Genomic DNA, 19,034 nt, shown 5'->3' with positions numbered 1-19,034 from the left:
TTATCACGCCTTCATTCAAGATTCTTTCGATGTCGTACCTACAGCATTCCGGCGTAAGCAAATATGAGTCTGGATTGGTGTGGAGGCACCTCACCTAAAATATCCGAACCAATGGCACGTTTCAATTAATGGAATTACTGTTTCGAATGATTCGATACGGATTTCTGCAATAACCGAACAAATTGAAAAGTACGGTCCTTTGTTTCAAGTTCCACCAATGGCCGGGGCGTTACGAAACAGGACGATTAATTTGAAACAAGTTTCTAGTTGCAAAAGCTATACGAGCCATTTAAGATTGCAATTAATTACTTGTCCGATATTATAGTTATAAAAGTGAAGGTATAGATTAAAGCGATGTCGTTAAATTTATTCCTCGACAGGGTGCCTAAGTTTCATAGTTGTTTAACTATATTAGATTACAATGTAGCTAAGTGTGTTTCCATATAAGTCGAGTGCTTTTCACTGTCAAAAACAACAAATCTCTGCATACTTTCAGCGTCAGCGCAATAAAGATTACGTGTTTTTGTTTTGAAAGCCCTTTCTGGCCGCTAAGCTTCGCAACTTTTGAGATCAGGAGGTGTTCTTTTTTACCGCTATTGCGGGTAAGTGATGCTTCCTCATCTCATATCATTTTATAAGCTCTAGCGACCCGCCCCGGCTTCGCACGGGTTAACAAATTATACATAAACCTTCCTCTTGAATCACTATATCTATTAAAAAACACCGCACCAAAATCCGTTGCGTAGTTTTAAAGATCCAAGCATACATACAGACAGACAGACAGCGGGAAGCGACTTTGTTTTATACTATGTAGGGATTGTATCGCTATATGAGTGATGTATTGATAATTGATATAACAACTCGTCCGTCTCTCGCAATATCGGTAAACACTGACACTTATACGATTTCTCGTGGTAAATCTTTTACATGGGGTAGGTACTTACACCTAATGGCCCAGCTTTGTGCCTACGGCTAGTAAAAAGAAAAAGTAGGCAGACAAAAATCTTGAGGGAAATGATGATTCCATTTAGTAAAAATTGTCGAGTATAATTTTGGGTCTCATTAATCATTGGTAACAAAATGTTTATGAAAGTTATTGGCGTTCGAGATACCTATTAATCCTATTATCATATCTTTTGTTTGAATTGTTTGAAATGTATTATAGAACTTAGGCTTTTTGAAAAGTGCAAGGGCCTACCGCGAAGTTCGAAATACTAAGTACATATATGTCTCTCGACTGGGTAACAATAGCCCAAGACAGGGAAATGTGGAGTAAAATGGAGGAGGCCTTTACTCGTCAAGAGGTCCTTAATAATACAAACTAAATTATTGAATAGAATTTTACAATTTAAACTTGCATGTACATTAGTTTGATAATATTTAATTTAATTTAATAGTTTATTATTATTTTATTTAATAATGAAATATGTATATTTTTTATTAAGGATTTAAATGGCTTAAATAAAATAAATAAATATGTCTCTCCATCTTGGTCACTTTAAAATTGCAAGAGTGATAGAGACGGGGACACATAAATGTCGTATAAGTATTATACGGTAGACTAGACTTATCGTAGCACAGCACAGCTCCACTAAATCACAAAATCCAGTACTTTCCGCAGTAATCAATTACATGCAGTCAGTGCTGCCACGTCGGCGTCGAAGACAGCCCACTGGTGACTTCCCCTGTGCTGCACTGCAATGCGGAACCTATAAAGCTCTTTATGGCTTATTTATTGTTTACACATTTATTATTGTCTAACATTTGAATAGATCCTGCCTATTGGCTGTTTATTTTCCTGCCGTTTCCCTGTTACAGACAATATCTTCCTGTCTATTTGATCTTTACTTTAAATGAAATTGAGTTTGAATTATCTCCGACCATCGTAGCGTAAAAGCCCTTCGGAAATGTTGATGGTTAAGTTTGAAATGGGGCTATTTACAGACAACCCCTTTTCATGTTTGCTCACATGTTTCACAGCCACCAGTCAATATTTATATACCGTAAGTCCGTAGGTGCAAATAAATGGGCCAATATATCATATGCCGTCCTATTTTATACACCAAATGATATACGGGTTGAAACACTGGTTGCACCATGGCCCCTTGCAGCAAAAAAAAACTAAATTACCAGGGAAAGTGTATATAAAATTCGCACGAGCGCCAGAGACGCGAGAAGCGAGAATAAAAATGGCGGATGAGTCCCCTGTTGGCGGGAAAAATGAAATATGGCCGCCGCAAGACCCGCGTCCCGGGAGCCGACCCGCGCTTCCTCAGCCTTTTTTACTCGTTATTATTGAAATTCTCTTCACAGCGAGTGTAGCGACGAATATTTGCTTTTATTTCGATGCTTTGCATAATGCATGGCTGAGTAAAATATGCTATTGTTCTTATGCGTAAATGGGTTAGGAGTCTTCGGGGTTTGTTAGCGATTTTATTGACTCGTTAGTCGTTACGTCACCCAAGCAATACTTCTTTGTTCATTATAAATGTTCTTTTTTAGGGTTCCGTCGTACACAAAGGGTAAAAACGGGACCCTATTAAATACCCAACTACCTATTAGACTTCACTGTCTGGCCGTCTGTCTGTCACCAGGCTGTATCTAAATGCGAAAAAATACGGAACCCTCGGTGGGCGAGTCCGACTCGCACTTGACTAGTGCTGACTGAATTACATCATACTTATTATTAGATGAGATGGCAATATGGCCGTCATATATCTTTTTTTTTTCAATGAATTCATAATTCTTATAAAACATAACTTTCAAATCAAGTCATCGTCAGTCTTTGTAAACAGTTGGTTGAGTTAAGGTTGAGCTGGTTGAGTTTTCCGTTGTTATTTGTTATTTTCGGCATCTGAGCATCTGGCCCTGTGGCGCAACGGATAACGCGTCTGACTACGGATCAGAAGATTCCAGGTTCGAATCCTGGCAGGGTCGCACTTCATATAACTTTTTGTGTTTTTTTTTTCTTTCTTGTATTTATTCCGTATGAAGTTAACTTATGAACGTCATTTTAAAATCTTGTTCAGTATATGTATACAATATTCTAAATATAAACCTTAACTCTTGTGTTGGTAAATACGAGTATAAGACTTCTAAAAGTATAAAATGGTCGTTTTTTTTTTGTTTACAATAATTTTATAAAAGTTATTAACACCTCATCGTGGCGTGGTCCGATTTTCATTAAGAATACAATACGTTGGGCCGTTATATCTACGCGGGGCGTATTGAAAGGCGATAAATGCATACTCTACTCAAACATACTTACTTCCTTTTATAAATATACCGTCTTGAAACATGGAGTAGGCGACATTTTTCAGCGACAATTCACAGCGCCTAGCGAACGAAACACCACAAGCGAACCAATTTTAAAGTCACCCTCTAATTGGCATGGACCTAGAGGTCAAGTTATATTAGCCATAAAGTGAAAAACCAGTACAATGTTTTGTGACTGATTAGGCTGCATTTCCATACATATTAATGGCACGCGGGATGAGCTCCTTTAACTAAATAATCCTTGTTTCGGCTTTGTTATGTTAATCTGAGCGTTCCGTCCGAGCCACTCGGCGCTGTCGCGAGTGTAACGACATTTTCATTTTCACGTTAATTAGTCGCTGGTAATGCTCCGCCGATAGATGGCGCCAGTGGCAACTACATGAGGTTAAAAAAAATACTGTACCAGTGTCCGCTTGTAATCAAATTTTACAAGTTTTTGAGCTAGGTTAGGGTGGTATTCCATCTATCCAATTTCTTTGTCCACACTCGAATTTTCTTTTCAAACGTGTAATGAGGTTTTTATTTGTTTTTATTTTATATATGAATTTTTATTTTTAATATAATGTTTTTGTTTTAAAAGTGACTAAAAATGCTCGTTGATCCTACTTACCTTACTCGCTTGCTTCGTCTACTTAAAAATTTTACAAAGGAACGTGGGTTTCTTCTCGATTCTTTGTTTTTTCTGCCTTTATTCATTTAACGAGGAGGTATGATTATACTTTCAGTTAACAGCATACCATGTTAGGCGTTTTAATAAAGAGCTAACGATTAATAATGTTTCATCTAAATCACTTGACTTGCCCCTTTTATTAATGCTACGCATATTTCACAATTTTATTATAAAATCTCATTTTGGATCCCCAATTTACGCCTTAGTCATAATTAAAGGGATTTGAAGAGTATCTCATCTTTGCGCGAAAATGTTACTTACCACCTCCAAACAGGAACATTCTTAAGAGGAAAGAACCCGTTTTCCATACAGACATAGTCCCCCTTTTCCCCTCTGGATAATTGACGTTATGGAAAATATTTTTATATAATTAGATATTTATTAACTTTGTATGCCCCTTTGTTTGATTTTTTTGAGGAATGAAAATCAAATTCCTTATTTTTTTTAAAGGCTTTCCATTCGCTTTCATAAATCTGTATTAACTGTTTTAAGATATATGCAAAATATCACACTTACACACACTACGTCTAAAACTACGTAAATTCTAATTGTTCCACGATTGGTATAAAATAAAAATATTTGTTCACCGATATGTTCTTCTTCGTAGCACGTTTCTTCAAGTATTTTTTTTTTAAATTCCAGATAAACCTGCGTCTGATCCTGGTGTCCGGCAAGACGAAGGAGTTTGTGTTCAGTCCGGTGGACTCGGCGGGTGACATCGCAATACACGTCTACGATAACTGGCCTGAAGGTAATATATATAATAGTACATTACATATAGATGGTCAAGCAGATCTTGTCAGTAGAAAAAGGCGGCAAATTTGAAAAATGTAGGCGCGAAGGGATATCGTCCCATAGAAAATTTGAATTTCGCGCCTTTTTCTACTGACAAGATTTGCTTGACCATCTATACCTAGGGAGGTGAATTCGTGAATGCTCCAGATCGCAGGTGTTTGTGGCCCGAACCGAAGGTGAGAGCCATAAATATGCGATCTGGGGCTTTACGAATTATCGCCCGTGGTTTGTCTAAAGTTTTACGTCTTGCCTTGGCCAGGACCAACGGTCAAATGTAGCGGCGTAGCTATGATTAAATTTTATGTGAAAATATTTTCCATAATGTCAATATCCAGAGAGGAAAACGAGGACTATGTTTGTATGAAAAAGCGATCGCCCCCTTTCCTCTTAATGCCGATTTCCCACGGGGCAGGACAGTGAGGCAGTAGGGCAGAGCAATTAGGAACAGTGCCAACAGTGGACGTTCAAACATACGAAGGGTATGAGCCCTCCGAAATGTGCAAGAAACAATCTTTTCTTCTCAATTATGTACTCATTAAGAGGATACGAGAGCTGAAATTTAAACATTTTTGGTAAATTTTATATTCCCGTCTCGCTAATGGAAGCGGCTCCTAAACTAGTGCAATAAGGACAAGGTGAAAAATCCTGCATAAAAATCTCAAAAAACGAGCTTTCGTACTCGACTGTTTCCCCCCCCCAAAACTTAACCAAATGTAACGAAATTTTTAGATCTAAATGGTAATGAAATTATCTTTGTCGGACTGTTTTGCTTTTTTCGGCTAATTGATGGGTTCTCTTTGCGGCCTAGTAAATTAGGCTGTTTTTGCGAATATTTGAAGTGCTCTAGCGCCTTAAAAAACAAAAATATCAAAAGAAGCAAAACAGTCCGACACATATATTAATAATAATAATCTGTGTTGAAAAAATCATTGCTCTAGCTTCAAAACCCACGGAGGAAACAGTCGAGTTCGTTTGTATGGAGAAATGAGCACTCTTGTTGCCTCTTAAGTTTGTATGCCACGCAGGCGTACGGTGATTAATATCTCATATCACTACCCTCACATCGAACAAAACAACAATAGCATCGATACAGCCATCTTATAATAAACAAGGAGCAACTTTTGACAACCAACGACGTCGTCAGTCACTTTAATATTTGTTGTTAATCAGGAAACTTTATGTATCACGGTCTGATGACTTTGTCGTACAAGGAAAAAATTGTACCTTCTTCATAAACAACCTTCTTGTATTTGCTATCATACACAATAAAATATTTTATGTAGCTAATTGAATTGATTTAGTCATCACAATATACTCGTCTTTGTTTGCTAAACTCATACTCTTTAACTTCCAAAACGACTCGAATAACAGTCGTTACAACGTTATTATTTCCACAATTTCCGACGTAGCAAAAAGTCCAAATACTTAGAAATGGGCTCTTTATTCACTTGGGCCGAAGGGACTATAAATATCTGATATTACGAGGGTGCCCAATGGGGTGTGGCCGATATGGCACTATGGAAATCAGTTTTTAGCAGAATGGAGTTCACGATCGTAAACCGTAATGGAAAAATAGCATAGTTTAATACACTGTTGAGTTATAGGGCCGTGATTGAGTCCCTATACCGAACGAGGGGCTAAGAAAATATTGACACAAGGCCTAGTAACTTACAGATACACGTGACACTTCAAAATTGAACTTTATGATCTCGAATCAAAGTTTGTTTTGCACTTACGCCGTTGCAGCAACAGTCGATAAGTGTGTCACGCCGATCCCGAGTGTCTAAAAGTTTAAATTGCTCTGTATCCAATGATAAACACTTGAACTTATAATACAAGTCGGGAGAGACAAAGTTTTGTTCGGAATTAGACAGGCTTCAGCATGGGCGCGACCTCAAGGGAATCCTATGCTTTAAGTAGTTACCTGCGAGAAATAAAGCTTGTAACGTTATCTGACAACGGTCGTCTATGTTATGGACATGAATGTTTATTGCACAGAACAAGTTAATATGTTCCTCCTCCTTAATATGTTCTGTGGTTTATTGATAATGGCAGTACGTTTTTTGGTTCTTCCATTATTTTATTTGCTAAAGAAACTATGTAGCTTGTCTTTTGTCGCCCCATTGGATAGATACACGTTTGGCCATTTTGAAACGCGGACATCCGATTGTCATACACCCGAATACAATACATTGACTATTGTTGGACGTTCGAGTGCAATAGTGCTTTCTGCAACAAATAGGTACTATACTGAGACGGACTTCGAAATCGAAGAAATCATAACTCTTAAATTGGTCTTGCGATTTTTATTCTGATGACTAGGTCCTGTGGCATCCGTAAAAACCCTAATCCTCATTATTAGTTTTTGTAAGAAAGCGTGAGCGTGTAGTAGACCAAAAACCTTGTCCACAGTTAAGAGCCAACAGGAGCTAAGATTTAAATATTTTAGGTAAATATACCCGTCTCGCTAACGGAAGCGGCTCCTAAAACTAGTTCGATAAGGACAAGGCGAAAAATCCTGCGTAAAAATATCAAAAATCGAGGTTTCGTACTCGACTGTTTCCTCCTCCAAAACTTAACCAATCGTTACCAAATTTGGAAATCTAAATGATTATGACATTATCTGTGTCGGACCGTTTTGCTTTTTTGACTAATTGATGTCAGTTTTGAATAGCACGCCTCTCATTGCGGCATAGTCAATTAGGCCATTTTGGCCATTTTTGAAGGACTCTAGCGCCTTAAAAAACAAAAATATCAAAAAAAGCAAAACGGTCCGACACAGATATTGACAATATTAATCTGTGTTGAAAATCATTGCTCTAGCTTCAAAACCCACGGAGGAAACAGTCGAGTACGTTTGTATGGAGAAATGACCACTCCTGTTGGCTCTTAAGTGAAATTTTGCCCAAGATTTTGACATGGGAAAACTTTTTCACTGAACCTGTACGGTGTTTCAAATCTGAAGTGTCAACAGAGCCTCTTTTATTAAATATCATTTGTTTCCGGCCCGGCCGTGATCAGCTCCGCTCCCCGGGAATTCTTGACACTTTTGTTTTCACAATTCATTTGTCCCCTCGGCGGAACAATCTTGTACCTACTTGATTTGCATCTGTCACATCTCTTTCGCATTTCTAATTTACGTAGTTTCTTTTTTCGCAGAAAAATACTTGTTCGATCTACTACACATTTTAGATTTTGTATATATGAACTGAAATAACTTTCATTTCGTTCTACATTATGTAGAACGAAATGAAATATATGAGACGCGGTAAATGCCGGGACAACTGTAGGTAGAAGAAGAAGTAGAGAGCTTTATGTACTGCTCTGTAACTCTGTAGCAAGCAAGTTGATAATAATTAACGGTAGAAACATTTTTAGCCGTTTTAATTTTGGTGCAGAATATACTTAAATCTATTTCAAAACTAAACTCTTTTTCTCGCGTTATCCCGGCATTTTGCCACGGCTCATGGGAGCCTGGGGTCCGCTTGACAACTAATCCCAAGAATTGATGTAGGCTCTAGTTTTTACGAAAGCGACTGTCATCTGACCTTCCAACCTAGAGGGGAAACTAGGCCTTATCGGGATTAGTCCGGTTTCCTCACGATGTTTTCCTTCACCGAAAAGCAACTAGTAAATATCAAATGATATTGCGTACATAAGTTCCGAAAAACTCATTGGTACAGTGGGCCAAAAAAGTGGTCTACCAGTTTTGACAAAAGTTTCTGCGAGATCTAACGATCGCTAAGGTTGACTTTTAACGTTGACGTTTAACGTAAATCGACCTTGTTGTCTCAGAACGTTCAAACGAACCTCAACCGTAGGGTGGTAGACCACATTTTAGGCCGACTGTACGAGCCGGGGTTTGATTTGAACCCGCGACCTCCGGATTGGAAGTCGCACGCTATTTTAAAACTACACATCACAGTGAATTGCAATTACACACTCGTTTTATGCCAAAAGTATTTTCCAACACGTCGAGTGGGCGAACCGTTAGAAGGTCGCTTTATTTTAGAACCATAATGAGATTAATGAGGATGTAATAAGATGTGTGGAGGAATTATTTCAGAATCACGATTAGGGTCACCTAATATCGAGTTTAGAGGTATTTCGTTTAGAAAGAACGCTGCTTGAATATGAATGTTGGCACGCGACAAATCTATAAGTGTTTATGTGTGTTTGTTCAGTTGAGTACTTGAGTATATCTAGTCTAGTATATCAGATCTACACTGAAGAAGTAAAGATATGGTTATGGCCGCTCATTCATTACATATAGACGACCACTCAATTCAGATATTCTTGTCTTGGCTTTTTGTTCTGTACTTTTTCGCATCTCGTCTACTAGATGCGAAAAAGTACAGAACAAAGCACATATAAGAAATGGTAGACAGGTAAACACTCATTATTTCTTAAATTTTACGTATGTGATTTTGATATCTTAGGCCCACTTGCATCATCCCACAAACCCGGGGTTAAGCGATTAAACCGTTAATCAAGTGTCAAATTGTACTGGTAACCATGGTAACTCCAGGCTTAACCGGTTAACCCCGGGTTAGTGAAATGGTGCAAGTGGGCCTTAGACGTAAAGATCTGGGGGCCGATTTTTGAATTTCGATCGCTCGATTTTGTCACTAGAAAATCGGTAGAAAACGGCGAAATGGTAATTTTGAAATTCGAGCGATAGAAATTGGGAATCTAGTGGTAAGTATTGACCACTCGTTTTCAATTCTAATAGTAGAATTTACATGCCTAGTAGTGGAGATATTACTGAACCAAATTCACGAAATCGAGCGGTCGAATTTCAAACATCGGTCCCCTGATTTGAAATGAGTAGGTACAGTCACCAATGTCACCATACGGGATTGTTACGCGATTTAGGGTCTTAGCTAAATTGGTTGTTCCATACTTATGCTATGGAATATCCAATTTAGCTAGAACCCTAAAAGGCGTAAGAATCACGCAGCGTGACTGTACATTTCAAATCGCGATACTGCGACCGCGATAGATCCGTATGTTATTAATAATATGAATAAAATTCAAGATTTTCCATCATTTTTCTCTTTCCTTTTAAAAAGAAGTACGAATTTGAATGTTAATAGAATAAAAACCTGTTTTGATTAAATATGTATTTTATTCCAAATTGAAGCATGAAAGTGTATGGATGTAAAAACGTTTCGACTTTCGCGTAATGTTAGCACGGTTGAAACAGTAGTTTCGCACAGTCGGTGCTGAACACACTCCCGGCGCCAATTTAATCAGTCTACACATCACAGTCACACTCGGAGTCGCGGTGTTGACAGACGCGTTGACAAATTATCCTTATCGCGGACGCTTTAATTGTCATTTGGTTTATATGAATATTTAAAGCTTTACCACACCTGTTTTGTTTACGGGTTGGTCGACGGTCGGTTAAGGCCGGAATACGGATGGTACGACATTTGATCGTCGATCCAATCCAAAGTAGATCCACGTTAGATTATTTATATAGCCGCGAGTATACATATGTATTTTTTACATATACATAATTGATAATCCAATATGTTACATGGACTAATAAGCAGGTCTTAGGTCGGTAGTACATATCTATACTACGGTGGAATAATATCATTTAAAATGTGACAATTCCATTGTGTAACTCGCAGTTAGTATGTAAGTTGGAAATAAGGTAGTTAATATATAATTAATTGAAATTACTTCCACTAGAACAATTCTTATTTAATGTAATGCGACGTGTTAGTATGCATATAAAATATTTAATTATATAGTTATTCATTCGTTCTAGTTATAAGGAAACCAGAATATACTTAATTATGAATACTTTTAACATAAGACTGACCGCGCAAAATTATACTATCAAATGATTTTCATCTTAATTTAGTACGCCATAAGAGCTCTATTACATACGTTTTGTACTATACGGCTTATGAAGTGCGAAAAAAGCGGTAATTAGCGACGACCTCGTTTGGCGCAACGTTGCGCGAGGTCAGTGTCCCACGTGTGTACACGCCTTTATCTACCACGCATCACATCCAGAACGCACTAACTGATACATATCTAATCAGTTTAAATTCCAACCTTATTACGTTCAATTAAAGTTCGAAATTGATTGATATTATGGACATCTACAGTCCTCATAACACTTTCAGTTTAAACTTCAATCTTATGGCTTTGTATTTAAGACTAAATTCAATTATTGAAGTGGTCGTTATATGGGGTTCTGTCATTGGATTTCGTATTACTATGATTACGCCACTTTGGATCCTGCTACGCTAATTGGTGTTTATTAGAGTTAAATAAGTGTTTGTTTTGAGACTGCCGTATTTACGACCACAGGCGTCCGAGAGCTTCCAACAATTTAAAAAAAGTCACGATAGCGAAATAATAGCGGAAGAAAGTGGCGAACTTTTTCATTGTCTTACTTTATCTTCGTAACTAAATCACTAATGGATAGAAGCATACGTACCTACCTATTAAATCGTACAGGGGGTCGATTTTTGAAATTCGACCGCTCGATTTCGTGTATTTCGTTCAGTAATATCTCCACTACTAGGCATTTAAATTCTACTAATAGAATTTTATTGTAATCGAGTGGTCAATACCACTAGATTCTCAATTTCTATCGCTCGTATTTAAAAAATTAGCATTTTGCCGTTTTCCACCGATTTTCGAGTGACGAAATCGAGTGGTCGAATTTCAAAAATCGGCCCCTAGGCACGAGTACCTATCTATTCTACAGCAAATCACTTTTTATTAGGGTTCCGTACCCAAAGGGTAAAAACGGGACCCTATTACTAAGACTCCGCTGTCCGTCCGTCCGTCCGTCCGTCTGTCACCAGGCTGTATCTCACGAACCGTGATAGCTAGACAGTTGAAATTTTCACAGATGATGTATTTCTGTTGCCGCTATAACAACAAATACTAAAAACAGAAAAGCTAATGTAAAAGCGGGCGGGGCGGCGGAAAGCGCCGAAATTTTAAAACGTAACAAATATAAGAGCCTCGGTAGAGAGTACCATTTTGTATCATTTGGAGTTGAAACTCTAGGTCCATGGGGTCCCAGCGCGCATAAGTTGTTCGCAGAAATCGCGAAGCGTCTGGTTGACATAACTGGTGACCGAAGAGCTGGCGGCTACCTCGCACAACGTATCAGCATTGCGATACAGCGAGGAAATGTCGCCAGCATCTTTGGTACAATGCCTCAAGGGCCTATTTTAGATTTAAGCTAGTTTTTAATTTCTTTTAGTAATACACTGTATATATCTTGTTTGTAAATAAATGATTATTCAAAACAGAATAAAATAAAGATTTAAGTGGGGCTCCCATACAACAGACGTGATTTTTGACCGAAGTTAAGCAACGTCGGGCGGGGTCAGTACTTGGATGGGTAACCGTTTTTTTTGCTTGTTTTGCTCTATTTTTTGTTGATGGTGCGGAACCCTCCGTGCGCGAGTCCGACTCGCACTTGGCCGGTTTTTATATACCTTAATGTATTTATTGGTCACTGAAACAAGATTTTGCGGAAGATGCTGTGGCATTTACATACTTTTATATGAATAGACAGCGAAATGGCATAAAGTAGGCTACTTTAAACTGAAAGTTTTTTTCGGTGTGTTAAAGTTCATACTATACATATTAGGTAGGTATATTTCGTAGGCGCAATCAGGGATGTTGCGAATATCCGCATCCGCAACCGCGGAACTTCCGCATTATTTTCAACATCCGCATCTGCATCCGCATCCGCATAAAATCGATGCGGATTTAATGCGGATGCGGATGTGGAACAGGTCGGTACAGGAACGTCTTAGCATCGGCGTAAGTGCTAGACTGCTAGGTAATTTAGTAATTAGCCAAAAAAACCTATGAGAAATTAGCAGTCAAGCGTGAGTGGGACTTAATGTACGGAACCCTTGGAACGCGAGTCCGACTCGCACTTGGCCGGTTTATTACATATCTTGACATCCGCATCCGCATCCGCGAATGTGAGCCTTAAAAAATCCGCATCCGCATCCGCGTCCGCGGATGTCAAAAAATCGGCATCCGCAATATCCCTGGGCGCAATGCACACTTCCGTCACGCATTTTTGAAACATAGCGAGGCTTTCATTTTGAAATTTTAACAACAAGTAGTGCTAACTAAGCATTATTACGACTAACAGTAACAGTCAAATATATAACTAAACTCTAGCTTTATTGCGAGTTCCAGTCCACTAACAAAAAACACCGTTACCGTGCAAAACCAGGTGTCTAATTTGTAGGTAGGGTAGTTACGATATATAGCCCCATATGTTCGGGCCGAGTTAGTACAGGGCTGCTATTCCTGTACCTTTCCGAGTAATCGCCACAACGAACCAGTTTCAAGTGCGAGCTTAGTAACTTGTCGGCGAATCTACTTGTAGACCAACACTAATCTTTCCACATTTAAACTTCTGTCGAAATACCTTTAACAGAAGCGATTTGTTCTCTAATAGACATAAAATGAATGCAAATACTTAACTGGAAACGCGATTTTTTGGTAACTCCAGACACATTTTTGGTAATGCCAGAGACGTGAAAAGTGTCGGCCTAAAAGTTGATTCGCGTGAGTTTTAGAATTCAGCTGGCTCAGCTCAGCCATTTTATTCCATTCGCCCTTGCTCGCTAAGTGATCGAAATTACACTCAGTAATTTGTAGGGCTTTTGCCCACCAGCAGTCCTATCCAATTAAACCGAAAAGACGTAATTTATAAGAGTTTCTAAGTCGTATTTGTCGTTTTACACTGGAACGTTGAAAATGTGGAATGTTCTATGTTCACGCCTCTGCGGTCTTATCTTTTCGTTCATAGTGACGTCTTTTATCCAAACCCTTGTTATTTTGTGTTACCATTTTGTCTGCTGGTTCACCCACTTTGTGCAACTTTTCGGTTGTCCGGTTATTTAAATCTGTTGGTCCTGTGCTTCGAGAATTGAAATTATTCGAAAATACAAGATTTAATAGTTCAATTCAATGTAGATGTATTGCAAATAGCATGCGATAATCAGTGACGTTTCTAGAGGCCATTAGACAGGCCTACTACATAAATTTGTTGTTATTAAAGTTACCTACCTAACGTTTGTTTTCATCATAATACATGCTTCGTTCAATATTTTTAATCCGTGCAACAAAAGGCACGCGACGTAGACCACAAATCCGGTTCGAGTCCGAGTCTGAATTATTACACAGCGCCTCTACGAGCTAGCTTATCCTGGCTGGAATTATGGCCGTTATAGAACTTGCTTATCAGTCGAGAATCTGGTCAGGGTGAAATGTAATTTTGTTGCCAAGCTTTCTATCAAGGTCAAAGTAAGGTTGTGGAGGGAGTGACAAAAAAGTGTGGCTTTGTTCTCGGTAGGTAAGTTAGGTAACGTTGAACTTAGATAATGTAGCTATACCTGTATTGATAAAATAATTGCCAAAATTTAGGTACAAGCCATAACTACGCCGGGTTCGATTCGATTGATATATTGAACTCGGCTAGAAATTCGGCTCTACGTAATATATTGACACTGACATTTTCGCTATTAATACGAGCGAGATGCATACAAAGTAAGTTACGTATACGCTAGCGAATAGGTATGCCAGTGCCAGATCAGTGTTAAAAGTCGTGGTAGCCGTACTTACCTCTTTATAGCAAATACATATGATATGATATATACACATATAAAATGGTAATTTGACTAATTTTATAATATTTTGTTATTCAAAATAATGAAAATCGGAATTGTAAAATACTATAGGTATAGGATACATAATTTTACACATAATGTAAAAAAAACTCAAGAAAATCAACAAAATGTTTACGTAAACACTAGTTCCAAAGTGTATTCGTTCACGACGAGAGCGCCATCTACACACGCGCGATGTAACTAAACTAGCCGGCGATGTGATGAAGTGACGTGTTCTTCAATGTAGTTGTGATTCATGCAAGTGTGTGTAAGTGGCTACGCGAGTCAATACCAGCCAACATTTACACGACGCCTGTCGTAAGCCTCCATAGCTCAGGGGTTAGAGCACTGGTCTTGTAAACCAGGGGTCGAGAGTTCAAATCTCTCTGGGGGCAGTAATGGAACTTGTTTTTTTATTTTAGTTTTTTGTTTCATTTAGGTGGAATAGTTTTATTAAATTTTATATAGAATATGATAAGTTTTATTAGACTGAATGTTTTTTTTTATAGTTTTGATTTTAGATTCAGGCGTGTATGTGCGATGGATAATATGTTACCTATTTGATTTAATCTTGTTAATTCTTTGAAATTTTAGTAATTAAATTTTTTGAGGTGAATATAGGTGATTAAAAAAACTTTTTTACTTAGAATCGAAACTGCCAGGAACGAAATAAATTTTTATTAGACCCTCTTTTTTAGGGTTCCGTACCCAAAGGGTAAAAACGGGACCCTATTACTAAGACTTCGCTGTCCGTCCGTCCGTCCGTCCGTCTGTCACCAGGCTGTATCTCACGAACCGTGATAGCTAGACAGTTGAAATTTTTACAGATGATGTATTTCTGTTGCCGCTATAACAACAAATACTAAAAACAGAATAAAATAAAGATTTAAGTGGGGCTCCCATACAACAAACGTGATTTTTAACCGAAGTTAAGCAACGTGGGGCGGGGTCAGTACTTGGATGGGTGACCGTTTTTTTGCTTGTTTTGCTCTATTTTTTGTTGATGGTGCGGAACCTTCCGTGCGCGAGTCCGACTCGCACTTGGCCGGTTTTTTTACATTGATTTCCTTATTCATTACCATCATTATTATCACAATTGACTTCAACAAATTATCATCATCGATAATTAGGACAATTGCCTACAAGGAGGCTTGATTTACTACAATACCTTGGCTTCAAGGTGTCTAGTGTTTCGATAAAAAAAATCGTTTGGTTCGATACTTGACCCTTAACGGACCAGATTAAAAGAAATCCTCAATCCAAGCTTCACTGCCACCTTATAGTCCTAAAAATTCTGGAGGAAAAAATACAAAAAGATGACGTTATACAGTTTGGTCATTATTGATATTTGGCGTTATTGTCCCATATAAAGGGTTAATCTCACAGCTGTCGTTAACGACGTAAACGTGTTTTCCAGCGGACTGGGCGGCCGAATGCGTGTCCCGCGCGGAGATCCTGCGACTCATCTACCAGGGCCGCTTCCTGCACAGCTCGGTGACGCTGGGCGCGCTCGGGCTGGCGCTCGGCCGCACCACCGTCATGCACCTCGTGCCGCGCGAACACCTCCCCGAGCCCAACTCACACGGTCAGTACCTACTGCAGAATGCGTGTCCCGCGCGGAGATCCTGCGGCTCATCTACCAGGGCCGCTTCCTGCACAGCTCGGTGACGCTGGGCGCGCTCGGGCTGGCGCTCGGCCGCACCACCGTCATGCACCTCGTGCCGCGCGAACACCTCCCCGAGCCCAACTCACACGGTCAGTACCTACTGCAGAATGCGTGTCCCGCGCGGAGATCCTGCGGCTCATCTACCAGGGCCGCTTCCTGCACAGCTCGGTGACGCTGGGCGCGCTCGGGCTGGCGCTCGGCCGCACCACCGTCATGCACCTCGTGCCGCGCGAACACCTCCCCGAGCCCAACTCACACGGTCAGTACCTACTGCAGAATGCGTGTCCCGCGCGGAGATCCTGCGGCTCATCTACCAGGGCCGCTTCCTGCACAGCTCGGTGACGCTGGGCGCGCTCGGGCTGGCGCTCGGCCGCACCACCGTCATGCACCTCGTGCCGCGCGAACACCTCCCCGAGCCCAACTCACACGGTCAGTACCTACTGCAGAATGCGTGTCCCGCGCGGAGATCCTGCAGCTCATCTACCAGGGCCGCTTCCTGCACAGCTCGGTGACGCTGGGCGCGCTCGGGCTGGCGCTCGGCCGCACCACCGTCATGCACCTCGTGCCGCGCGAACACCTCCCCGAGCCCAACTCACACGGTCAGTATCTAATCTACTGCAGATCTATACTTGTGTCTATACTGACATTACTGACCTTATCCCGGCTAGATGTGGTCGTAACCGACGTAGCGGCGAGCTTTGCTTTCTAGCGCCAGCCCCTTATTAATTCCTACAAAATATATCTAAGCTATTTAGAGTATGGAAGGGCAATCCATACAACGCTTGCACATACATATACATATTGATTGTCGAACGATACATTAGATATCGCGCTAAATATCTAGTCCGTTTTTACACGCTGGTGTACTACATAAATTTTGCTACTGCAAAGCTAATCGAGCTATGTTTAGTCCAGTCTACATAGTTTTTGATGCGATCTGCAGAAGACCAACCCACAAATTGACTTGTGTAGGTACATATTTGTTTTTATCTCAAAGTTAGAGCTTTTCGTGGCATTATCTATACCATACTTAGTTATTCTGGATATAGCCTGAAAACCTGTACTGAGTCATCATGCTTTATCCAGAAACAAAAACCATATACATACATATTCTTCTTTTGCTTCTTTGGGTGCCCAGAATTTCCCAAGAAGTGTAACTCACGGGAATAAATATTTAATTTGCAGAAATACGCTATGCCTAACGAGCCTCCCTAACCTAACCAGTCTCCTACCCTCTTTCCTTTCCTTACCTGTAAGTGATCTCCTTTTTTCCTCATACCTGCTAAACTTAAAATCATCTAAATAAATTTCTGGGCACCTAAATTTGTGTTGGCATCGCCTGTCGTTTTGCATACTGACTGTCTCTGTTATTTTGTTTCATATATTTTTGTAGTTGAGGTGCCTAGAATTTTATTTTTACTCTGCATTAGACATGTATTGAAAAATGGCTAGCCCCATCACTATTTCACTCCATACATATTCATAATTTTATATGTTTTAGATGGGGTCCCGTTGTTTCCCATAATGTGTTGTTTGTCATATTATTATAAAACTGAAACCGTTAACATATCAGGATTTTCGTTAGGTTATCCTATAGATAGGTTAGGTTAGGTTGGTTTTATGGCAATCCTGAAAAGTTACGCGTTTCTGAACCAAATGAATTACTACTAACGAAAATTCGGGCAAACAATACATTATGGTTTAAAACTATTTGGGAAACAATAGAGACCCGTTTTAGATATTTTAGAATCCAATGTTTATTGATGTTTAGATTTGGTTTTTCAAGTAAATTAATGTTGAATATCACAATCCTGAAGGATATGAATATGGTTATACCTTCTACCTATAATATACCTTTTTAACCTTTCGTTTTTGTACATTCCAGATCAACGACAAAAGAGTAAAGGTGGTTCGAGCAGTTGTTGTTCGGCGTCCTGCTGCATATTGTAATGCTCTCCCGTGTGGGTGCGCCGCGGCAGCGAGTGAGGACTCCGTGTTCAGTGTTAGTGACGGGCCGCGGCGCACCCGCGACATCGCGGCCGTCAGTGACGTGGCGTGCACTAATAAGGTTCATTTTGCCCACGACTACGCCACTGCGACCTATCACTTCAGTTCATTTCCGATTACATAGCTTAAGCGATGTCACGCGTAGCTCGCTTAGGACTCGATTCGATTTTTAGATATTCGCGACTCACTAGCTTATGCAAACGGGACGAGTCGACCCGGCTATCGAACACAAAATCTTAGTATTATAATTTAGGCCATCTACATGAATTTATATAAACGTTACTATGGAGATATTTATAAAAATTAAATGACAAATTTAGTAGAAACGAAGTGTGTAAATTACTCTCATTTGCATTGTAAATAGTACGTATATTTTGTAATTCGTTAAGGGAGCGATCTGCGGGATTACTGTTTTTGTGATAAGTTCATGCAATATATTGGATCTTTTCATTTTTATCGGTGTTTGCCGCTAGATGTAGCCCCGCTCGCTCGGGCTTTATAGTAACAATACACGAACATTGCGACTGTCTCGGCTAGACATGTATATTATGGACAGTAGTCTAAGACTACAAAAATACGACTCGGTGTAAATCTTAGTATTAAAAGTTGCTCCCGTGTCGCGACGGGCGCGTCTCTGCCTCTTATTTTACTATCTCGAAGTTTTATTAGATCTTATTTTCGTTGTATAGGAGCGGCTCGTGGTTGCGTTCCACTTGCATGAGATTATAATATTTATACATAAATAAAATCATTTGTTAGTACAATTAATTCAGAAATAGAGTGCACGCATTTTAAGACTCTTTATGAACAAATTAAGAGCAAGACTTCATTGGATCACCAAAATTTTGTAATAGCATATATGACACTTAATAGGTTTTATTTATTAGCTTTTCAGCGTTACCAGAGTCAGACTGCTTATGTAAATAATTTTTGTTTTTTAATA

At 39.5% G+C, this 19,034-nt stretch overlaps 1 protein-coding gene and 2 non-coding genes across 3 annotated transcripts in view; all 3 read left to right on the top strand.

The window, feature by feature from the left end:
- The window catches only part of LOC134654807 (ubiquitin-like protein 3), a 205,107-nt gene extending 186,962 nt beyond the window's left edge, over positions 1 to 18,145 (top strand). The window contains exons 2-6 of the mRNA XM_063510277.1: positions 4,589 to 4,697; positions 15,836 to 16,003; positions 16,191 to 16,313; positions 16,361 to 16,513; positions 17,970 to 18,145. Coding sequence (XP_063366347.1) covers positions 4,589 to 4,697; positions 15,836 to 16,003; positions 16,191 to 16,313; positions 16,361 to 16,513; positions 17,970 to 18,034 — 618 coding nt within the window. The 3' untranslated portion in view covers positions 18,035 to 18,145. The remainder of the gene's footprint in view (positions 1 to 4,588; positions 4,698 to 15,835; positions 16,004 to 16,190; positions 16,314 to 16,360; positions 16,514 to 17,969) is intronic.
- Positions 2,865 to 2,937, top strand: Trnar-acg (transfer RNA arginine (anticodon ACG)). The gene has a single exon. It is a non-coding gene; the product is annotated as a tRNA-Arg (tRNA).
- On the top strand, positions 14,741 to 14,813 carry Trnat-ugu (transfer RNA threonine (anticodon UGU)). Its single transcript has one exon. It is a non-coding gene; the product is annotated as a tRNA-Thr (tRNA).
- Positions 18,146 to 19,034: the final 889 nt, after the last annotated feature.

This window comes from Cydia amplana, chromosome 15 (assembly GCF_948474715.1).
Source record: "Cydia amplana chromosome 15, ilCydAmpl1.1, whole genome shotgun sequence".
Taxonomy (NCBI): Eukaryota; Metazoa; Arthropoda; class Insecta; order Lepidoptera; family Tortricidae; genus Cydia; species Cydia amplana.
Note: the sequence above shows the minus strand (reverse complement) of the source record. Positions and strands in the feature narration are given on the sequence as shown.